The 24,687-nt window shown below is 48.7% G+C and overlaps 1 protein-coding gene across 1 annotated transcript in view; it reads left to right on the plus strand.

The window, feature by feature from the left end:
* The window catches only part of SNTG2 (syntrophin gamma 2), a gene marked incomplete at both ends in the record, with an annotated part of 190,257 nt that overhangs the window by 127,076 nt on the left and 38,494 nt on the right, over positions 1–24,687 (plus strand). The window contains 3 exons of the mRNA XM_080711097.1: positions 3,085–3,201; positions 14,388–14,459; positions 19,150–19,356. Coding sequence (XP_080567223.1) covers positions 3,085–3,201; positions 14,388–14,459; positions 19,150–19,356 — 396 coding nt within the window. The remainder of the gene's footprint in view (positions 1–3,084; positions 3,202–14,387; positions 14,460–19,149; positions 19,357–24,687) is intronic.

Genomic DNA, 24,687 nt, shown 5'->3' on the forward strand with positions numbered 1-24,687 from the left:
CCAAGGAGATGCAGTTCTGTCCTGGGCAGAGTTCAAACAAGAAAAATGCTTTCTGCTGCTATGTAGACTAACAGCCAAGTTCTCTATGTCGGGCAGAAATCAGGGATTCCCCACCTCCACTTGCTGCTGACCTCTGATCCATGAGGAATATCCTGTAATCTGTCTCTCTCTGTCTCCCTCTCCCTCTTTCTTGCTCATATGTCCATATTTATCAGTATATCTGTGAATATTACTTCTCACCTTAAGTTATCACTAATCTGATCCATTCCTAGCAACATATGAGTAAGTATTTCAGGAAAATTAAGGAAAGCAGGGAGGACTTGACCACATATGGATATGTGATTTAAAACTCAAGGAAAAGCCTGGCGTGGTTGAACACGCTTGGCATCCCAGCATTTGGGAGGCTGAGACAGGAGGAGTGTGATTCGTGGATAGCCTCAGCTACATAGTGAGGCCCTTTGCAACTCAATGAGATCCTTTTTCAAAATAAAGGAAAACATAGGGCTGAGGGGAGGTAGAATGCCCCGGGTTCCATCCCCAGTACTGCAAAAAATAAATAAACAAAGGAAAATCAAGCAGCAGAGTTTGTGCTCTCTACTGGCAAAGGAATCCAATAAGATAAAAATTCAAACGTTTTGCCCTTAGGATTTCTCACTGGAGGAAATACTTGTTTCAAAACTTCAGGGAGCCTTAGACCACATTTTCAGAACCTGCAGAAGGGGATTCTGTTACTTGGTGGGTTTCTTTTTTTCTGGATTGTGGTAATTTTCTCCCATCTCCTTTGCTAACCTCGTGTTGTGACAAGGATCCTGGCCCAACTCCTGGTCACAAGCACAGAATAACTCCCTGTCTTTCTGCTGACTCTCAAAGGTTTACAATCATCTAGCAGTTTCCTATGCTTCCTAGAAATCCTGGTTCTGCACTCTGGGGTAGTCAGTGACAGGAGGCCGTCGGCTCAGCCATGCCGATGGGCACAGCAGACATCCCTGCCCCACCCACCTGCCACGAAGCTGCACACGCTCGACCCTCAGGACCAGGGCTGGTTGTCAGACCTTCCAGGACAGCAAGTGCCTCTTGAGGTGCTTAGCAATACAATCCCGCACCAGCCTACAGTAACTAGTGCGGCAACTCCTGTGACTCTTTTTTATTTGTTTCTATATCCCTTTTTCCTTTTTTAATTGGGAGCATTATAGTTTTACATTATATTGAGCAACAGAGTTTAGTGCAATTCTCTTAATGCCGTGTGCCCAGTGGTCACGGGATGGAGGCTCATTTCCTCTGGCATAGAACTCCTGTCCTCTTTCTGTACAAATCACAGTTTGCAATTCATGGTTCCATTGAGTGTGCTTAAAATTAATCCTATCAGGTAAACCATATACATTACTACAATCATGCAGTAGTGAGTTGGGAATTTATCAATCATGCATCGAATTCATGTCAACTTTAGCACCATCTGCTATAGTAGCTAGAAACACACAACACGTGTTTCACAACAGAAGCTGAGCACCTCTTGTAATTTATAGCTGCCATGATAACCAAGGAAGAGATGTCCATGTAATGCAACCAAAGGGAGCATCGATAAGATATTTTTTAAATATTCTATGAATTTGGTTTCAAGCCAGAAGACATTCATGAAGCCAATCACACTTGAATCATTTCCACCATTTGAACAATTCGTTTCCTGGCCCTATCGCTAGCACTCTGCCAGGGGACTTCAGTATTAAATTCTCAAAGTTATGCAAGACAGGTAATTCTGCTCCCAGTTATGGCAATAAATGGAGGTCTCATGATGTTAGATGAGTCCAAGGTCACGTATGAAATAAAACTGCAATAACCTTATCACCTCATCCCATTGATGTAACGTCTAAATCTTCATGGGACAAGGTAAAAGCTTGAGAAACCTACATGCTCAGGAGCCAGTGAAATGTTTGTGTCACTTAAAAGCTCTGTAAGTGGAGGACAAGCTGATGGAAGAAAGTTCAAGCTGTGCAGTGGGCTGCTTTACTCAACACAGAACCATCACTGCTGCCCGTTCACCTAGACTACAGACCCTCTGCAGGACAGAGCGTCCTCATTCTCTCCCATCACCAGAAATACTGTTGTTAGCAGCCTGCTATTTAACTTACATCTGGCATCTTGATGTCCTGGGAAGTCTTTCCCAGTAATGAGCGTGGAGACTGTTGGTTGTCAAGTAGAACTCAAAATGGGCTGCCCGAGCTCAGGCCCTGCCCCTTGACGTTCAACTCAGCTGCTGCCCAGGGCTCCGGGCCCAGGTGCGCGGTCATTGAACTGAAGGACCTGCTAGTTCAGTATCGGAGGAGTGCACAGGACGGTTTTGCTTAGTGAGGTGGTTGGAAGTCTGGGCTGTTTAAAAGGTTTCTTGCCTAAGGATATGCTCAGTAATTTGTTTTCCTTGAAATGATAAAAGAAGGGGATGGGAAAATTAAAATGAAATCACTTTACCACTTACCAAGCAATCTGTGTCACATTCAAATTTTAGGCAAAACAGGGATTTTTACCCTTAATAGCATTTAAAATCATGCACTGAATTTTTAAATTGTATTACTATTCCCTTTATGTGTTTAAATCATATTGTGATTTTTATAGCTGGTGTTTCATGTCATGAGATTGAAATTATTTTTTGCCAGTTGTAAGAATCTCATATCTTTGCATTATTTTTCATTGTGATTAGGAAGTTGGATGCTAAGGGAAAACTTAAGCGTTTTCCCACATTCAGTGAACTTACGTGTTTACTATAGAAATAGAAAATATAATTAGCTATTTTTGCATTCTCATAGAAGAATCTTCAATACCAGCTTCTGGTAGGAAGAAATTCACTATCATGGCTTAATGCATGCATGGAGCCCACAACTAAGCCCAGGTGTAGAATCTGGTTCAGCACAGGCTCTGCTGTCTGGCCCAAGGTGTGGGCGCCTGTGTGGTCTAGAAGTGTGGAACCCTTCCAGACTGGCCCAGGCTTCCCAGCCCCTGGCTTGGAGTGTGCCAAGACGGCAGAGCGGGCTGGCCTGGGAGTCCTCCTTTTCCTAAGTCCTGGTCTTTCATTTCAAAGCTTTCCCTCTGCAGGTGGTGCACATGGGGTGGGCAGAGGAGCGAGTACCCGGAGCTGACTCCTCCCAGACCTTCACACCCAAGTTCCTGGCCCTGAAGGGTTCCTCGTTCTGCGTCTTCAGCTCTCCTCCGGTAAGGATGCCTTGCAAGTGCCAGGGAGAGGGTAAGAAGGTTATTCACAAAAGAGGTGCAGCCCCAGGTTGGTCTGCAGGGCGCGCTGTGGTCCCCATACCCACGCTGCAGGAAAGGCCTCTGCTTTGGGCTAGCCGCTTGCTTTTTCCCCAGGTTCACAGAGGAACCCATTTCTTCTTCCAGTTCAAACAGTTGTTATGGTATCACAGTGTAGTTGGGGTGCAAAGGCGCCAGGTCTTAGCGCATCCGTTATGTGCTGAAAATCCAAAGAGCAAACACAGCCAGACCCAGCCCTTCTCTTCAGACATTTCTGATCGAATGGCCAAATGGTGACATTTAAAAAGCTGTTTTTTCCCTTTCCGCCTTCAAGTTTTGTTAACATAAGCGGCCTTCTCTTGTGGGCTCCGTCACATAAATGCATGCTGCATCCTCTTGTTCTAAAATTTAATTTTCCAACTCCACCCACACCATTCTCCCTAAACTGACCAAATGTGATATGGGCACTTTGCCTAAAGCTTCTCATTTAATGCAATTTCACCTTTGTGATCTGTTCATTAGCACTAAAACCAAAAACAAACCACCAAACAAAAACCTGGCAGCCTCAGATGTCTTAAGAGACCAGGATGCAGGCTGGTGGGAATACCTCCATCAAAAGTGGATAACTGGCACAAACAGGGTTCTCCTTCAGACTCTGCTGCATGCATCCTTTTTATTAATAAGGACCATCTATTTTAAATGAGTTTCTAACTTGGGGATAATTTTAGGCTCAGAGAGTGGCTTCACTTGGCTTCCCCTAACGTGGGATGCTGCTGAGACTCTACACAAACGTCACCAGCTTTTCCACAAATGCCCCGGGATCAAATATATAATGCCACGTTGCATTTAGTTGAAAGCTTTTTTTCCCCCTGCAACAAACCAATGATTTGAACTTACCCACATTAGAGTTTCCTACATATTTGCATAAATTTGATTGGATTCTCAATACAAAGGTACTAATCTTTCTTAATATATGCTGCTGAGTGTAATTTGATGTCTTTTTTTTTTTTTTTTTTTTTTTGGTGGTACTGGGGATGGAACCCAGGGGCCTTCTACCTCCTGGCTACACTCTCAGACCTATTTTATATTTTATTTGGAAACAAGGTCTCTCTCTCTTAAGCCAGCTGAGGCTGGCTTCGAACCTGTGCAATCCTCCTGTCTCAGCCTCCCAAGCATGGGGATTACAAGCGTGCGCTACTACACCCAGCTAATTTCATGTGTTCTTATCTAACAAATTAACGTGCAGAAAGAACTTGTCTTAGAGATTTTGACTAAAACTGGTTCTCCATCAGTTCATGTGAGGTAAACCGCCTAACCCATCAGTTCTGGGGTACCACAGTACACCTGTGGCTGATTCGTTGCCATTTACAGGGTGAGGGGATGACCCTCTCTCCTGGATGTCTGTTCTTTCCATGGTTCTCTTGATACTCACACCAGGCCAGGCACGCATAGAAAGAAAGGAAAGAAAGCAGGGGGGGGGGGAGCAGGAAAAAGAGTAGGGTTTGTAAACATTCAAGTTTTGAGTCGACTGGTTTTTTTTTTTGTTCTTTTTGTTTTGTTTGTTTGTTTGTTTGCTTGCTTTTTGGTGGTACTGGTGGTCTCCGGGCTACACTCCCAGATCCATTTTTATATTTTTATTTGGAAACAGGGTCTCTTAAGGCCAGCGCGGCTGGCTTCGAACCTGCGCGATCCTCCTGTTTCCACCTCCCAAGCACGAGGATTACAAGCGTATGCCACCACACCCGGCAAGTCAACTGGTTTTAAGTGTACATTTCCTTCTGCTTTCGTACAACTTTCAAACTTCTAGTGACCTAGTTGTCATTACTAAATTTCACCGTTGGAGGGAGGATAAAGTAAATGCCTAATTGAAGGATTATGAGGTTAAAAGAAAGTGATTCTCCTGGAAGCTCTTTCCATGGATAAAGAGTTAGAAGTGCAATTTCTTGATTTCCCCCGGACCTCCATCCTGCCTTCACTATATCTAGGGTCACCCCGAGTTAATCCCTAAAATAAGGAAGAAGCTCTTGGCCGTTGGTTGAATAACCTACAAGTACCGGAGGACCTGAAAGCTTTGTTGCTGTGCTCCGTGTTTCCACACTGTCAGAAAACCCTCTACAGAAAATGTAAAATAAAAAAGCTCTTTAGTTTTTTGGGAGGAGGGTGAGCCAGCAAGTCTCAAAGCATTTTGTGGTTTCAACTCTCAACTCAATGTCAAGAATTCTTGAGGAGGAAGTAAAGGACCACTGAGAGTGCTTCACAACTCGACAGGGAAAGGCAGGGCAGAGTACTTGCAGAGCCCCACTCAGTCTCTGCCTGGTCCATCTGGTCAACCCGGCCACAGTACCAGGACAGGGATACATCACATGGGGGCAGGGTGAGGTTGGTCTAGCCTCCCCCAGATTTTGAAAAGATTTTTAAGATGTCATGTCATTTCAGGTAGAAATGGCAGTTGTTTTTATTTTTAATTTAACTCAGTAAAAGTCACATAGTTTCCTATTAATTGACTAATACAAGGGCCTTAGAGTACATACTGTATAGCAGGTACAGAAGGCCAGTGGAGATCAAAAAGTACCAAAAACAGAGGTTCCAAACTCAGATTGTAAAATCAGTATCTTATGTTATTTTTAAATACCATAAACATAATATAACACATACCCATTTCTAGACACAAACACACTAATTTACTTTTAATGTGTTGTTGAATGGACAGGATTTTGTTAAATAAAAGCATACAACGAGTAGCCTAAATGGCTTGTTATATAGAAAAAAAATGATCTTACATAGTAGTATTGTGCTGGTCTAAAATTAAATGTCTTAAATAATTTATTTTATCCAACATGACAAAAAACATATTTGAGAAAGACAGAAGGATTTTATATGACAATGGAAAGGATTTACTTTGTAAAACCATTAGGGAACTAGTGGCTTTGTGAAATAAGCTGCAGGTTAATCATTAGAAGCTCTGCTCTCCAGGGATTCACAGTCGTGGGTCGTGGACTTTAGGCTAGTCGTTCACTGTCCTCATGCAGCAGTTTCCTGGACACGACGGCAGAGATAATGAATCCCAGCTGGGATACCCCACAGCACCACGCTGAATACCAAATGGCTTATTGCGTGTCCTCATGGCTGAGTTTAGAAGTCTGGAGTATTTTAATCTAACAGCATCTTGCTATTGACATTTGGCAGGTTGTCATTGTAATGGAAGGAAACTCAATATGGTGAGTGAGTTTGTATAACATATGTCAATATTATACCATATATATATATATATATATATATATATATTACTGTGTATTTAAATATTATAGTAAATATATATATATATATATTTTTTTTTTTTTTCTGGCCAGGGATTTTGTATCTTGGTGACAGTGGCAATTTGCCAACAAAAATGTTCACTTTGCCTAAATCTAAAGCAACCTTATATTTTTGATATCTATGTTTTGGTTTATTTTACCATGTGGAGTGTGGAGTTTCTGATCAGAGTTGGGCTGCTGGTCACTCTGGTTCATCTCAGTGCTGACCCCCATGGGGGCAGTACTCAGGGCATCAGCCCTGCAGCGCACTATGAGGCTGAGTCTGTGACTGAGCCCCTGGAGCTTATGTGGGCAGCAGGCACCTGCCGTTGCTCTCCCCAGGCAGCTGCGTCCTCCTGAGGCCATTGGTCCTCTCCTGGGGGAGGAGCTGGAGGCCCTGGGCCTTTCAGCTTGGCACATGGATGAAGGGCTTCAGGAGGAATGCTCCACAGTGTCCCCGAATGGCTGCCCCTGGCCCCATGGCTGTCACGGCACACTCCACCTCAGCCCCAGGTGCCATGGACCAGGCCAGCAGACCCTGCTAATGCAGGAACATGAGCGCTCATGGAAACATGGCTCTCGGCGCTCTGACCCAGGGTATTGAAATGGAATGTAGAAGGACCCCAAGGTTCTTAGGACAGACAACTAGGAAAAGCTGAATGATAAGATCTTTCCTTTAGGGTCAATTTCAAAGCTCCTTCAAGAGGGATCGTAATGAAGGAAAAGAGGGAAAATGAGGGATAGGAGAAATGGGGAGACAGGAGCGAAGCCTGACCCCCAGGTGCCCTCCCCAACAGGAAGCTGAGCCTCCTTCCTCCAGTGTAGCGAGACCTGGGAGAGCAGCCTGGGAGCCAGGACCCTCCGCCCTCCTCGCACTCCGCTGACCTCTGTTAGGATACTCATTTCTGACTTGCAAATGGGAATCCGAAAGATAATATTTCAGGTATTCATGTTTTCAAACACCATTAAAATGTGTCAAAATCACAGTTATAAAAATCAGTTTAACAGCATCATATAGCATTAACATATAAATTATTTGGCAATTGCCTATGTCCATGTCAGAAATATTAGCAGCAAATTTAAGAATGTCAGTTAGGTAGAGATGTTCTGTCATTTAAAAATGTTTATTTGCTGCCAGGCATAGTGGCACACGCTTGTAATCCCCGCAGTTGGGAGGTAGAGACAGGAGGATCGCACAGGTTCGAAGCCAGCCGCGCTGGCGTAAGAGACCCTGTTTCCAAAAATAAAATAGGTCTGGGAGTGTAGCCCAGAGGTAGAAGGGCTTCCAGGAACCCCAGTACCACCAAAAAAAGGGTTATTTGCAAAGAAATAATTTAAGTGAAGTTTGTAGGTTGAAAGGAATAGTAGATAAATGTATATATAATATAGAAATACTCTATGACTCTGAGGCTAGACTCTTCAATGATAGAATTAAAAGATACTAAGATACATCTTATTATCTAAAATGTTTGCTTTAGTTCAAGCTGAATGTGGTCAAGTAAATTAGAATTTTTTTTTTTTTTTTTTTTTTTTTTTTGCGGTGCTGGGTATTGAACCCAGGGACATTCTACCTCCAAGCTATACCCCCAGCCCTATTTTATTTTTATTTTTAAACAGGGTCTCACAGGATTGGTGAGTCTCACTACTTGCTGAGGCTGTCCTCAAACCTGCGATCCTTCTGTCTCAGCCTCCCAAGTATTGGACTTACAAGTATGTGCCACCCTGCTTAGCTTAGGATATTATTAAGTGTCATTATTTGGAAGAAAGTAGTAAGAATGTGGCTACAAGCCATCAGCCTTTTCTTTTGCATCAAAGTCTGTCATCCCTTCGTTGCACAGGTGGTCTGGACACCTGTGGCCACAGCTCCACTTCCCTGGCCCCTGAGTCACAGGGAGGAGCACGAGGACAGTGTGCAGCCCCTGCGGCTCTCCTCTGCCTCCATCCCTCCCTGTCAGTACTGAGATGGCTGGGGAGGGCAGAGAGAGCGCCAGGAGTGCATGGTCCTGTTTCTGTGTTTCCTGTCCTTCCACCTAAGGAAATTCTGTCATAGAAATCTAGTCTGCAAAATAAAGGGCCATTTTGCAAGAATAACAGTGATTGAGCATGCCTCTGCTTTGTGAATAGTTTCCCCCATCCACAGTCGACCCTTCCTCCTCCCCAGTATTGATACGTTGCCTGTCCTAAAGTCCTCGGGTCCTGGCCCTAGCCCAGCATCCAGCAGCTCAGGTGGGGCATCAGCTGAAATGGTTCACAGATGAAATGGTTTTTGTCCACAGTCTGAGCACTGTCTCACTGTACCGCTGTCTCCAATGGAAACCCTGTCTCCTCCAGAGCCCATCACACACGGTGGCAGAGACAGCAGGATGCACCTGAGACCATGCTGCAGGCCTCTCTCCTCCCTTCCTCCATGTGTCCATCACCAAGTCTGAGACAGAAGCAGCTCCCCGAGCTGGGGGTGCAGATGGACTACGGGGTCCAGGGATGAACATGACCACTGCAGAGACAGCCCAGGGAAGGTGAAGCGCCAAGACAGCATCGGCCACTTCAAATAGCCTGTGCGAGCAGGGGCCAGAAAACACTGCAGACAGAGTGGAGTGAAAGAGGAAAACAGGCTTGGCGTCTGCCGAGCAAGAAGCGCGGCCTCCTTCCGCCTGTGACTGAGTGCCTGCTGCTCCACCGTAGCTGATGAGACAGCGTAAAGAAGTACATTCAGTGCCACCGAAGATGAGCGTGCAGCGTTGTCCTAACGTATTAATCATGGCACCGTTACAATGGCTAAATCCTCAAAGCAGTCCGAACTGTCCATCACAAAAGCGAAGCTTACAAAAGCGATAACTCCACATGCTGAAATTCTAAGCAGCCATTAACATTTCATTTCTGAAAAAAAATTAAATGACATGGGAAAATGCTGATATTACAAACTACATTTTGAAAGGACATAAAATTATGAATATGTATGATGCATATTTACAGCAGTAAGTAGCTATTAGGGGAGAATGTCTCTGAATAATGTGTTTTAGTCATTTATGTCTTTGTATTTTAGATTCTCTCAAAATAAGTAGCACTGTCACAATGAGAGGGCTTAAAATGGTGTATGCGTGAATATTTCTTTTCAAATAAATCTGAGCAGCTCCTGAGCTCTGCCATGCAGAGGTGCCATCGGACTCAGCCCCTCGGGAACCTGAGGGGTACAAGGCAGGCTGCAGCTTCTGGGCCCAATGGACACCGACCTTGAGCTCTGTACTGCGGCCGTGGGGATGGGGCTCTGGGTCTTTCACATTTTACCTCTGAAATGCCCACGATCCTTTCCAGCTAGTCCCAGAAGCTGTTCTTCTGGCCTGAGTGCTATACGGGGTCCAAAAGCAACCTTCAGGTTAGCACGCCAATCCCGCCCTCTTGAAGTGATGCTCTCTCCTTTTTATTGTTCAGATTGAAATAGCAAGGAGTTGGCTCTGGAGCAATTAAATACTAAATGGTAACCCACCGGTCAACCCACATCGTTGGCTCTCCTGCAGAGATGCTGCAGTGGAGCTCTAGCACCAGCGGACCAAGTCCGAGGCTTGCTGTGAGGTGGGAGGGCTCCTAGGAAGTCGCCAGTGGAGAAACTACTTGGTCTCTTCAGTGCCTCAAAGTCAAGAGCGTGGACTTCTGAGTGCTTTTACTGCTTGATGAACAAGTGGAGGATCCACAGTGAGACCCTGCAGCTTTTCTATACAGTTGAGCATTTTAGATTTTTCTACATAAAATATTGTTTTAAGTAGTGGGGATGGAACCCAGGGGCATTCTGCCTCTGAGCTAGATCCCCAGCCCTATTTTTTATTCTTTATTTTGAAACAGGGTCTCACGGAGTTGCAAAGGGCTTCACTAAGTAGTTGAGGCTGGCCTTGAACCTGGATCCTCCTGTCTCAGCCCCCCAAGTACTGGGATCACAAGCATGTACCCCTACGCCTGGCTGGATTGATAAAATATCATTCAAGAGGACTCTGGGCCCCGGGCCAGACTGCGCAGAGCACGCCAGACCCCTGGAGAAACTGGGCCCAGTCGTAAGACCCTGGGTCCCAGGCAGGGGTCGGGCAGGGCACACCGGACCCTGGAACAGCCGGGGCCCACGTCGCAGGACTCGGGGGCCCCCGGCCGGACCGTGCAGAGCATACAAGACCCCTGGAGAATCCGGGCCCGGTCATAAGACCCTGGGTCTTGGGCAGGGGTCGGGTGGGGCACGCCGGACTCCAGAACAGCTGGGGCCTGGGTTGCAGGATACTGGGCCCCGGGAGGGATCACGCGGAGCATGCCAGACCCCTGGAAAAACCAGACCTGGTCCTAAGATCCTGGGTCCTGGGTGGGGGTCAGGCAGAGCATGCCGGACCCCAGAAGAGCTGGGGCCCAGGTCGCAGGATTCTGGGCCCCGGGCAGGATCGCGTGGAGCACGCCAGACACCTGTAGAAACCGGGGCCTGGTCGCAAGGCCTTGGGCCTCTGCTCTTCCAGGGGTCTGGCGTGCCCTGCCCAGGGCCCAGGTCGCAGGACTCTGGGCCCCAGGCGGAGTAGTGCAGAGCACACTGGACCCTTGGGGAAACCGGGCCGGGTCACAGTGCTACTGAATGCCTGATCCCACAACCTCCTCAAACCACACATACTGTCTTCTCTTATTAAAAAAAAAAAAAAAAAGGAAAAGAAAAATATTGGAGAGGGATCAAGAAGGCCGTGGCGGATGCCAGGATACTGGAGATGCAGACAAAACTTATCCAAATGAATTGGAACTTATGGAAAAATTCCCCATGAAGGAGGAGTGCTTCTTCTCTACATTCTTAAGAATCTTGGACATCACCTATAAGGAGAGAGGTTAGCAGAGACCAAGGAGAAGGGCGGTGTTGAAAGCGGTCTCCACGATGGTGGTAGAGACTTGTATTCAGGAGAAGCAGAAATCAGATTCTACCAACCTTATTTTTTTTTTGGAGAAATTACACCAAATGTCGAATGCTACCATCGCGCATGCTTAGGAACACTGGACAACATTCAGAGTGGAAAAAGAGCTTGGGAAAGATTTGAAATGGTGGAGGCAGTGGCAATGGCAGTGACCAGTACTCAGGGGAGGCAGAGATCTGATGCATTACACCTGGAACCTTTAAGTAATATCCCCAGAGGTAGAATGCTACCACCATGCACCCTCGAGAACGTGGGACAAGTGGTTGGGCGAAGAGGGTGCTCGGTTTGGAGCCTTCCAAGGGGTGAGGCTGGCAACAGACATAGCAAAGCTGGGATTGGAGCCTGCCGTGAGGCAAGGTCGGTGCTGGAGCCTCCAAGGCCGGGATTGGAGCCTGCCGAGGGGTTAGGCCGGTGCCGGGACCTGCAAGGCCAGGATCGGAGCCTGCTGTGAGGCAAGGCCAGTGCTGGGTCCTCCAAGGCCGGGATCAGAGCCTGCCGAGGGGTTAGGCCGGTGCCGGGGCCAATGGCTGATTATCAGAACCTGCTGTGAGGCAAGGCCACTACTGGGGCCTCCGAGGCCAGGATCAGAGTCTGCTGAGGGGTTAGGCCGATGATGGGGCCAGTGAGGCTGGGAGCAGAGCCTGCTGTGAGGCAAGGCCGGTGCTGGGACCTCCGAGGCCAGGATCGGAGCCTGCTGAGGGGTTAGACTGGTGCCGGGGCCAGCGGCCGACATCGGAGCCTTCCGTGAGGCAAGGCCACTACTGAGGCCTCGGAGGCCGGGATCGGAGCCTGCCGAGGGGTTAGGCCAGTGCCGGGGCCAGCAAGGCCGGGATTGGAGCCTGCTGTGAGGCAAGGCTGGTGCTGGGGCCTCCAAGGCCAGGATAAGAGCCTGCCGAGGGGTTAGGCTGTTGCCAGGGCCAATGGCCGGCATCGGAGCCTGCCAGAAGGCAAGGCCGCTACTGGGGCCTCGGAGCCTGCCGAGGGGTTAGGCCAATGCTGGGGCCAGTGAGGCTGAGATTGGAGCCTGCTGTGAGGCAAAGCCAGTGCTGGGGCTTCCGAGGCTGGGATCAGAGCCTGCCGAGGGGTTAGGCCGGTGCTGGGGCCAGCCGCCGGGATCGGAGCCTTCCGTGAGGCAAGGCTGCTACTGAGGCCTCTGAGGCCAGGATCAGAGCCTGCAGAGGGGTTCGGCCGGTGCCAAGGCCAGCGAAGCTGGGATCGGAGCCTTCTATGAGGCAAGGCCACTATTGAGGCCTCCGAGGTCAGGATCAGAGCCTGCAGAGGGGTTCGGCCGGTGCCGAGGCCAGCGAGGCCGGGATTGGAGATCACCGTGAGGCAAGGCCACTACTGAGGCCTCCGAGGCCAGGATCGGAGCTTGCCTTGAGGCTAGGCCAGTGCTGGGGCCACCAAGGCCAGGATTGGAGCCAGCTGAGGGGTTAGGCCGGTGTCAGAGCCAGCAAGACCAGAATTGGGGCCTCCCATGAGGCAAGGCCGCTGCTTGAGCCAACAAGGTCGAGATCAATCCACTGGGTAGCCAGTCCACCACTGGGGCCGTCAAAAGTGGGATCAGTACTTGCAAAGCGGCATGCACAGAGAAATACTGCAGAAAATAAAAACCAGATGCTTCCCTTAATCAGCAATAACTAGGAAGAAAGGGGCAACAGGAAGAGGTCGAGCTATACAAAGGGCCCTATAGTGAAGCAATTAAGGTGACCAATCAGAGGGTATGAAATATGGGAGGATGGAGCCTCTTTAAAAAGCAGGAGGTACATAAACAAATGTATCATAATCACCAAACAAGCATGGGATCCAGGGAGGGAATGGGATGAGGGCTGGATGAGGGCTAATTGGATGATGTGTGCTTGTATATCCTCTCAAGTCTTGTATTCCAATGTGATATATGATTACAATGCACCAATAAAAATAAATTTAAATAAAATAAAATAAAATGTAAAAGAAACAAAAAATATCATTCAAAATCAGATTATTTTCTACACAGTTGAGCATTTTAGATTTTTCTACATAAAAATTTTTTTTAAGTACTGGGGATGGAACCCAGGGGCATTCTGCCTCTGAGCTAGATCCCCAGCCCTATTTTTTATTCTTTATTTTGAAACAGGGTCTCACGGAGTTGCAAAGGGCCTCACTAAGTAGTTGAGGCTGGCCTTGAACCTGGATCCTCCTGTCTCAGCCCCCCAAGTACTGGGATCACAAGCATGTACCCCTACGCCTGGCTGGATTGATAAAATATCATTCAAAATTAGATTATTTTCTACACAGTTGAGTATTTTAGATTTTTCTACATGAAATATTTTAATTTAGAGATTATATATGAATTGATATGGATTGATAAAATATAATTCAAATGGATTAATAAATATGGATTTATCAATCCATATGGATTGATAAAATATGGATTGATAAAATATCATTCAAAAGTTAGATTCTTTTGATAATTATCATTGAAATAGCTGCAGACTATGGTAGTGGCCAGTCAGAAGCAGGTTTGACTGGTTGCTTAGTTACTGTGTTTTCACTTGTTTCTGAAGCAGAATGGGGCAGCAAGCAGCCCTGGAGGTCAAGGGGCGGGTGTGCAGTGTTTTCTGTCCCAGTCACACCCAGCAGCGTCCCAGGCACACTCATCTTCTGTCCTCTACACTAAACCCAAACGGGCTCCTTAGTTTAATCTACAAAGAAACCAGAGTGAATCCCTACAACCTTGTCGGCTGTGTGTGAGGTGTGGTCTCAAGAGTACACCCCGACACGCTTGGCGCAGGAGGTGAGCGGCCTCACAGGCCAGGCTTCACAGCAGCATGTGACGTGTGGCTGGCGGCTGGGGGCTCGGGCGGAGACGCGGAGCGCTGCTCTGGACACGTCCCGCTGCTGGGTCACGCAGGCTGTCTTCTCACCTGCCCGTCTGTGCTTCTTGCAGGTGAGCACACTGGACTGGGGGCGAGCTGAGAGAGTCTACAACCTCTGTGAGGTGCTTTTCAAAGTCCACAAGGTGGGTGTTCTGGGCGCTCAGCTGCTCTCAAGAAACAAGGCGCCCTTGGGTCAGGGAGGGAGTGCTCTGTCCACCACGGTCCACTGGAGCAGCAGAAGTTTAGGGTCAGGAGACCAAGGCCCAGCACAGCACACCCTGAGACTGCGTGAATAACTTCCTCAGAATGTGCAGGTGTTCGCTGGATACAGCTTAGCGAGCAGGTATTGTTCTATTAATATTGTTGACAAGCATAGGAGAAGTCTTGCCTTGGGCAGCAGCCCGGCGGGGAGGGAGGGCTGCTGCCTTCACACCTGCTTCGCGGCTGCTCCTTTAAATGCTGCTGCCTCTTTATCTTGCTTTCCTCCATAGTTGAAACTCATCCAGTCCCCTATTTGCTCCTTCACTAAAATTTAAAGTCTAGAGAGACTGTGCTTGTGTCTCTGTATGAGTGATCTAGTGCTATGACAGATTGCTTCAAAACTCAGGGTGTGATGATCAGCCCCCGAGGCCTGGGCTGTACTCCTCAGCCTCCCACAGGCTGGAATCGGGGTTCAGCCTGTGTCCAAGCCCACCCACGTGAATACTAGGGAGACGTCATCTTCCAGCGCACCCACGTGGGATGTGGTGTTGGTGGGAGCCACTTACGGGAAGGCGGTGGAAGATGTCCTGTCTCCACAGGGGGAAGGGTCCCTTTTGTCCCTTGTCTGGTTGGACATGAGCCACAGGGGGAGGAAGGACACGGCAGGCAGACCACAGGAGTGGGCCCTGTACCACAGCCTTCAGCAGCCTCCTCCCTCTCAGCTGGTCCCCAAACCACCCTCAGAGGCTGCTTGCAAGTGCTGGCTACACAGGCCCCGCTCACCAACGCTTCCTGCTCACCCAGGTGGATTAGGCGCCTGCCGTATGTGAGGAGTGGCCAGAAGCCAGCACTGACAGCTGCTGCCCTGACCCATTGCAAGTTACAGTGGACAGCGCTCAAGATAAAACACTGAATGATTATATTTCCCAGGATGTTTACAGTCGGTCCATACACTGTAGAATGATCACGAAGTCGTTGGCATTAGGCAGAGGGCTGCAGCGTAGGCAGCAGGCTCAGTGCCCAGCGAGAGGATGACCTTGTAGTGCCCAGGGCCCTTCAGGAGGAGATGAGCTCTGTGTCTGAGTGCCCTGCCACGAGTTTTAAATAGCGGTCCTACGAAACGACCCCTCGGCGCGCACCTTTAGTTGCTGATGTTTATCACTGGCCGCATGCCAGTTTGAAAGCGCGTTGTACTTCATTCTTCAGAAATTAAAATCAGTGTGTGATTATCATAGTAACTGCCACTTTTTAGCACAGATTTTCAAAATTTGTTTTATACTACCATTTCAAAGCATAATCAATTCATAGCCAGGCATGGTGGCACACTCCTGTTATCCCAGTACTCGGGAGCTGAAGCGGGAGGATCTCAGGTTGGAGGCCAGCCTCAGCAACCCAGCAAGGCACTATTTCAAAATACTAAAATAGGGATGTGTGTGTAGCTCAAAGGTAGAATGCCCCTGAGTTCAATATCTAGTATCAAAAAATATATAGTCAATATTTAGGCCAGAAGTCAAATTTTGGAGTTGTGATTTGTGACAGGCCGGGACATGGCATCTCCAAAGATTACTTTCACCCACTCTTAGAATCCTGAGTTCTGCATTTCAGCGCTTCCATGAAATAGAAAAGAGCAGTGTGTCCAGCATGTTGACTGCAGCCCTGAGCTCACCTGTGAACAGGCTCCAGGTGACGTGTAAGGAAGCCCATGCCAGGTGAGGGACGCCCTCTGCACATGGACATTCAAAGCCCTGAGTTCACCTGTGAACAGGCTCCAGGTGGCGTGTAAGGAAGCCCATGCCAGGTGAGGGACGCCCTCCACACACGGACATTCAACTAGGCATCTCCAGGAAAATCGACTTGCTTTTGGTCTTGTGTGGGATAGCAATGGCTCTCTATGACTGAATTCTTCCCTGGAGCTTTGCAAAGTGCTGCTTATATCCCTGGGCTCCTCCTGGTTCCCCATGCAGCTAACCCCTGTCCTGGAGTTTTACAGCTAAGAACCCCAAAGCGCTGGTGGGTGTGTGGGTGGGCGGGTAACTTCGGAGGCCTCACTGAGGCAGGGGTGGGGCCCAGGGTCCTTTGTCCTCAGAGCTCATCATGAAGTCCTCTTCTACTCCTCTCCTTAGAAGGCGCCTTTTGGGACTCTGGAGTGTGTGATAAGAGTCCTATAATATGTTCTCCAGAGTCAACATGTTGATTGGATAATTTCAGTGCTGAGGATAGGAGTCCCTAAATAACATTCCAAATGTTATGTCAGAGCAGAATTGCACTGGAGTTAAGCAGGCAAATTAATTTTTTCAAGGATGCCACAGCAGGGCAGAGGGATGGACCCATCTCCATGAAAACAAAGAGGAAGTAACTGGGCCATCCAAGTCTACCAACCAGCCTCTTCCAGAGGAAAGGGGATGTCCTGGTACCTGCATGCAGGGGATGGTTCACAGCTCAGAGCCAGGCCACAAATCTAAGAGCCTCTCCCTTGAGGACTGATCCCGAAGACCCAGGACAGTCCCTATCCCTCACAGGGGCAGGTCTGGCTGGAAAATAGCCACAACCTGAAGGTGCAGTTCTGAGGATAGGGGCAAGGAAGAGGACCGAAGAGCCTGTCTGAAGGTCTGTCAGTCTGGGACAGAAGGCTCGGCCAACCCCGCCTGACCATCGCAGGGTACCTTGACCTTAAAATTACACTTCTCGCAGGGCATGGTGGCACATGCTTGTAATCCCTGGGCTTGGGAGGCAGAGACATGAGGATTGTACAGGTTTGAAGCCAGCCGCGCTGGTTTAAGAGACCCTGTTTCTGAGTAAAAGCATAAAAATAGGTCTGGGAGTGTAGCCCGGAAGTAGAAGGGCTTCCAGGAACCCCAGTACCACCAAAAAACAAAAAAACAAAAAACAAAAAAAAAACTGCACTTCTCTGACTTCTGAGTCGTATGTGCCAACACACTGCTGCCCACAGGGACTGAGCCATGTTTCAAAATGAGCTTTAAGAGCCATCTGAGGGGCTACGTTGAACATGGCTTCTGAGTTTCCCTGGAACAGGATCGATAGTGCATTGCTGAATTCTAGAAATAACAGCAACTCTGGGACTCTTCAGAGTTCTTCTGTGGATTTTCTTAGGTTGTTCAAGGTCTAATTTTAATTCCTCCTGCTGTTCTGGAATATCAAGCTTAGTGCAACTGCTCGTCAATGCAAAGGGAGAGTCATTAAAAGTGTCTCTGGTTTGATCAGATAATCTCACTCTTCAGAATCGATTCTGAGTTAGTTGTTCAACCCAAGAGCTGTGCACACGATTCTTCCAATAATGTTCTTTAAATTATGACTATTTGAAGGATAATCAAAAGACTGTTGAGAATATGAAATTGTTCAAATAATTGTATATCATGCTTATAATTACATGTACAAATATGTATAGCATAAAAAGAATCTTAAAAATAAAGCAGATGACAAAAGGCAGCCGTCAGGGAATTGTTTATCTTTTCATTTCTTTTATTGCTGCTGTAACTGCTTCGTAATAATTAAATATGAGTTGGAACAAATCCAGGTACTTGTGAAATGCAGTTTCATTTTTTTTCCTCAGGGAAGTGAGCATGAGCTTGTTTCTTCCTCGTGTTCTGGGTGGAGGCAGTGCTCCTCAGGCGGGTTGCTGGAGAGGCTGCAGCTGGGTGACAGGGTGACTGGCTTGCTCAGGAAACCAGTTGGCTAAAAATTTAAGTCTGATCTCATTCTTTCAAGATGTCGAGCACTGCCTTAGGTACCATGAGTGTGAGAGCGCCTGGTTCTGGGATGGAACCCAGGGCCCGGCGTGCACTAGGCAGCCAGCATGAGGCCACTGGCTACACCCAGCGCAATGCCTGTTTCTATGGAAACAGAACTAATGCGCGTTGAGGGGCTGTGTGCCTTCTGCTTTCTCTGTGCCTTCCTTCAAACTCATAAAGACCTTTTTTATTATAACTCCATTTTATATTTCAAATTTTGAAGCTCAGAGAGAAGTAAATTGCTCACACAGCTGATAATTGTCAAAGTCTCAAGTCTTATCTGACTCTAAAATCTGCTTTTCATGTATTATAAAAAACAGCTCTTTAGCTGTAACTAGTGGTAAGAAGACAATTGGCCGTTTGATTGATGTGTCTTGCCAGCATAGACACCTTCCAAGAGCTCTTTTTTGGTTATTAGCTTTTGGTGACATTTGGTCTAGTAGATAGGAAAATAATTTCTGCCCAGGAAGGCCAATGACTTACACATCTTCTTGGTTTATGACATGCAGTCCTCTTACTGAATAACTTCAGCGTATCTCAGTCTGGGGTAAAGGATCTGGGGCACCAAAGATCCTGCAGAGACAGAGATAAACAGACATGGAGAGATAGAGATAAAGATGGAAACGGAGACAGATGGAAAGGCAGGACAGAGAGATGGAGAGCCAGAGAGTGAGACAGGACGAGAGATGGAAAGGCATCAGGCAGGTGAGATTCCATGTCATAGCTTCCCCTGGGCTGGCCCGACAGCACTGACCGCTGAGAACATCCGGTCTTCCTGTAGCTGACCAGGCCCTCCTCCCCAGCCCTAGTAAAAGGTGGGTTTGTTTCCATTTCAGAATCTGCCTTCCAACCCTGACCATATCCAACCCACGCTGTCTTTCAGTTCTGGCTCACGGACGACTGCTGGCTCCAGGCAAATTTGTATCTGGGTCTGCAAGACCTGGACTTGGAGGACCAGAGGCCATACTGCTTCAGTGTCCTGGCCGGCCACGGGCAGAGCCATGTCTTCAACGTGGAGCTGGGCAGCGAGCTCGCCCTGTGGGAGAAGTCTTTCCAGAGAGCCACCTTCCTGGAAGTCCAGAGGACAGGGGTGAGTACGAGCGTTGCTTCTCTGTCCACGAGCTTCCTAGAGTGCAAGAAATGTAGAACTGAGTACACATTCGCTGCTTCAGAAAGACGCACCTCCATGGCAGATGCATCTGTCTGAGCAGCCCTTCATGCTGAGCAGAGCACTTCATAAATAAGGAGCCATCGTGTGGGGGAGACGGTGCTGCGCGTCTGCGGTCGCATCTGTGTGTCTGTTCAATGTGAGGGAAGGGGCTGGCGCACTTTCCACCTGGGGTCTAGGGGCTCAGCAGATGTTACAGAAGATGAACCTCCCCACGGCGGCATCCAGGAGACAGAGCATGCAGCCTACACAGCAGCAGTTACCTGGATGTGTAATATTTTAAGACACAAAATGGCCCTTCCTCTCAACCTAATGGTGCAAAGAAGGACGTAAAGTAGCTTCTATGTCTGAATTGCTTCTTTCTTCTCCACGACAGCAAATAAGTCACTTGCAGACTTAAATGTATATCATCTGAATGGATAAGGAAGAATGTGCTGTAGTCCTCGTTATCGTAAATGATGGGATCCCTTCAGGGGGATCTACACCACCAGAAACAGATCGATAAAGCCCCGTCTGCATCACAGACAAAATCCACCCCTTACACAAGTTCTGGCTTCATCGCCATCCTGGCCTGGTAGCTGAGGGGTGAACTCAGCAACTGAGGACAGCTACTCCACTAAAAACACTGGGGTAGATGTGAAGATTCCCCATCGCTGTGTACCTGTCTTTGGACACACACACACACACACACACACACACACACACACACACACACGGCCTGTGTCACCAAACCTGAAGACTCTTTTTGAGGAGGAGCTCGTTCTGTGGGATTTCTGCTCTGGCAGCAGAGGCAATCATTTTGCTTTGGACACAGAAACTGGAGACATGGAGAGTATACTGCATACCTGCCGGCCTGGTGCTGCTCCGGGGAATTCCAGTCTCCATGGAGGACAGGTGGGAGGCAGCTAGAGGACAAGCCTGAGGCCTGGCAGATATCAAGGCCGCACCCGGGGAGTGACCTAAGCCCAGCAACTGGCTGTCAACCCAGGAGGGGCGGGAAGGAGGGCCCTTCAAACTGGCGGGACGACTGGCCAAGCAGCTGGGCACTGAGTCCTGGCCAGCCCTCTTTCATCTTCTGTGAACTCCAAGCTGCGTATGGCACCTGCCCGCCAAGACTTCTAGTGTAGACACATGAGACAATGGTTCTGAGGATGGCTCTAAGTTCACCAGTCCTCTGTGCTTGGCTCCGCGCATGCTACATACATGACTTAACTTTAAACATATCAAAATGCACTTGATTTCTTTTTGCATCATTTCACTGGTGAGAAAACTCAACTTCACAAGGGTTATGTGACTTTTCCTGTCACCTAGGGATTCAGCCATAATGGCAGCATCTGCTCAGAAACTTTCTATGCTGAAAGGCATGCTCTTTCCATGGATATGTGTTGCCTCCCACGTGACAAGAAATGAAGTGGGGGTGGGCGAGCTACCTACAGCAGCCGCTGGTGTGTCCCAGGCGTGACGAGTTTTTATTCTCCCTCCCTCCCTCTCTCTCCAAGGCTTCGTGTCTCTCTCCACCTCCTGCCCCTCTTTGTACTTGTTTTGCTATTTTTTCCACTACTTACTGACTTTGATTTTATTTTCATGATTCGTACATTTAAATCTCTACAAGATTCAGAGCTTCGTAATGTCAGTCGCATCGCTCCAGCTTTGCTGAGCGTGGCGGGCTGCGGCTGGTCATTTCCGCACCCATTAGCTGTTTCCTTACTCCTCTACAAGGCCTTCTGGAAGACGCCCTGCACCTCTCTAGCTCTGAATTCGTAATCACTGCACGTCCTCCCAGCAGATAGCCATTCTTTCTGAGGCCAACACACTTTACAGAATAATTCTGAGCTGACAGTACAGGGCCTTGGTGCTTCCCACGAGACTCTCTATTCCCACAACATTATATTGTTTGGGTTTTTTTTACGAGTCTGGGGATGGAACCCAGAGGCATTCGACCTCCAAGCTACACCCCCTGCCCAATTTTTTATTCTTTATTTTGAAACAGGATCTCACTGAGTTGCAGAGGGCCTCACTTAGTAGCTGAGGCTGTCCGTGAACTGCGATCCTCCGGTCTCAGCCTCCCACCCCACAACATTATTTTGAATAATATTGTTTTAAATAATATCTGCTTCACAAAGCCACCTACAACCCAGTGCCATTTAGAAGCATCTCAGAATAAGATCTCCATCACCCCGACTTCTGCACCTCCCAGGCTAGGTGCAAATGCCACGTGGATATTCTTCACCCTGTTTTATACTCCAGCATTACTTTCATCAAAAATATATCCATCAGCTTGTGTATACTGTTCCAGAATGTGCAAGGTTTTTATACATTTTCCATCTCAGTTTGTCTAATTTTTGTTTAAACCAGCAGTGTCCTATATTAACATTTAAGCTGGGAATAAAAAGAACAGAACCACAAAATATAAAGTAACGTATCAGAAGGATGCCTCTGAGCTGGGTGTGGTGGGCACGCTTGTAATCCCAGCATTTGGGAGGCTGAGATCGGAGGATCACAGTTCGCGGACAGCCTCAGCTACTCAGTGAGGCCCTCCGCAACTTACTGAGACCCTGTTTCAAAATAAAGAATAAAAAAATAGGGCAGGGGCGCGCCAGGCATGGTGGCACACGCTTGTAATCCCCATGCTTGGGAGGCGGAGACAGGAGGATCGCACAGGTTCTAAGCCAGCCGTGCTGGCTTAAGAGACCCTGTTTCCAAAAATAAAATAGGTCTGGGAGTGTAGCCCGGAGGTAGAAGGGCTTCCAGGAACCCAAGTACCACCAAAAAAGGGGGGGGGGCAGGGGCTGTAGTTCAGAGGTCGAATGCCCCTGGGTTTCATTCCCAGACCCTCAAAAAAAAAAAAAAAAAAAAAAAAAAAACAAGAAGGATGCCTCTGGCTGCAACTGACAAACCTCTGGACTCCTGGTATGCAGCACAGTGAGGCACGGAGTTATTTTACATAACAAGGTAGAAGCATTTGCTTCCTGCTGGGGAACTTCTGGGTCTGATGGCTTCCCACCTGGCTGCAGGATGCCTCTCACAAGTGAAGAAGCTCGCTTATGGATGTTCATTGACGGAGGGGACGTGTTTAAATGATTGGATATAGGTGGCCCTGCGGCTGATCTTGTCAGATGGTTGTCAGACCAAAACCCTTGTCAAGGGAACGGCACCTGCTGATGGGCTCCTGAGGAACAATGTCCACACCGGGACTGGGGGAAGCAGCTTCCCCTTAAGTGTATGGAAGACGGGCAGATGCCTTTGAGTATGAGAAGGGAAAGTGTGGGTCCTGGTCCAGGGCAGCAGCCACAGTGCCATGGCAGGGACTGTCCAGGCGGCATGGGACCTGAGGAGATGGAGAATCATCATGCCCCATACATTGTCAAGACGCACATCATCTGGGATCCAGGGGCAAAACAGCGCCTTCCCGTGCCCTCCCTGCCCAGGTCCCAGAGGCACCTCCTGTGCCAAGGATTGTAGATTATAGTCTAGTCATCTCCTTGTCGCTGGGATGGTCCCACCGTGGATGCCTGGAACCACAGAGAATACTTGACAGCCACCTATACACTATGGCTTTTCCTCTGCATATCCATCAAGACTAACATGTAATTTATAAATTACTCGCAGTAAGAGGTTCACACTGACAGACTACCTCAATTGTAACACAATTCTGCAGTAGAGTTACGTAAGGGTGGTGTGTTTTCTCAAAAAATACTGTGCTCATCCCTCTTCTCGGGGTGGCAGAGATGCCGTGATGCCTCCGTGATGGGGTGAGAGGAGGCGTGGTGTCATTGTGATGTCGGGCAGTCATGGAAGGCTTGCTCAGGACAAGCACCGAGATACTGCAGGACTGGTCTTGCAACCAAGGCAGTACTAAGGCACTAGCAGGCTGGTAGTGCATGTATTATGGGTGAGCTGGCAGAGGGGCCATTCTCATCCTGGCTGGGAGAGGGAGGGAGCAGGATGTCATCAGACCACTGAGAACACCGCACAGTTGAGAGCCGTGCATTTGGCTGCAGGTAACTGCATCCACTGAAAGCAACCCTGAGAGGGTTCTGCTTGTGTGAGGGCGTTCTCTTCATAATTGCAGGAGGCAGTGGACGGGTGTGAGAGGAGGAGTGGACAGCCACATCTCCTCTTCTGCACTCCAGGTTGGCACTGTGTCATCAAGAAATTGGGGAGACGAGCCGCTTGGGTACCACAGTGGCAAAAAATCCAAGGCGGACACAGACGTAGACTTGCCTGAGCAGCGCTCACACCACATGCATGCTTGAGCCAAACTAAAGTCACCACTGAGCACGGCCCTCTCCTGGGCCCTGACCCGCACGTGCTCCACAGCCCCATTGTCCCTGAGCAGCCAGGACCAGAGCCTCTGGCGTGGAGGAGCTTGGAGAGGTTCTCAGGAGCTGGAGCTTAGCACCAAACAGCAGCACAACCTTTCAGGACTGGACGTGCTCCCCACGCCTCTTCCCCAGCAATAGGTACATGAGTCTCCCCCAGAAGGCGTACATGTGGAGGGAAGGCGGCTCCCGCCTACTGAGCATCCAGGGTGCTGGCCCGGGCTGCCCAGCCTTTGCAGTGCCATCTGTGGGGCTCAGGGTACAGTGGGAGGGGCGAGGACCCCAGTTGTTTGCCTTTGATGTTGATGTCCCGGTATCACCACCCTCATGCCTGACCAAGGGTGCATTCTGCTCCCTGTGAGTTCTGGCTGCAAAACACCTCCAGGATCAACAGGGAATTAACTGGAGAAGGAAATGAGGACCCTGCACTGCTCCTAGACTCACTCACACCATGGATCATCACTGTGCATCGCTGGGTGGATGCCGTGTGCTCAGAGGAGGTGCTGTACCAGGGCCATGTGATTATGGGGTCCTTTATCTTAAGTGGATTAGCCAGTCTCTCTGGTCCCATATAAAGAAGGACCTGAGTCTATAGCCGGTGCATGCGGAGGGAGCGTGGCTGGGGTGTAGATCCCTTCACTCTGCTTCCTAGTACTCAATGCCTTCTTGAAGGACCATCTGATACTAGCTACGCTGCTGAATTGCTCAGCCAGGGCACCCCCGCAGAGGGCAGTGTGTGGAAGCCATCCAGCTGCAGGGGACGTGGGAGACCAGCAGGCATTTCTCTTTACCTAGCTGAGGATGCCACACAGGGCATCTGGGGAGCAAGTTGTAGATTATCCCACCCGTCCTGACACAAGGCACATGTATCTTGTGTCTTGCAAGACCAAGTTCAGAAGCAGAACCTGGGGTGGGGGAGAGGCCACCATGA

Source organism: Muscardinus avellanarius (genome assembly GCF_963383645.1).
Source record: "Muscardinus avellanarius genome assembly, chromosome: 15".
Taxonomy (NCBI): Eukaryota; Metazoa; Chordata; class Mammalia; order Rodentia; family Gliridae; genus Muscardinus; species Muscardinus avellanarius.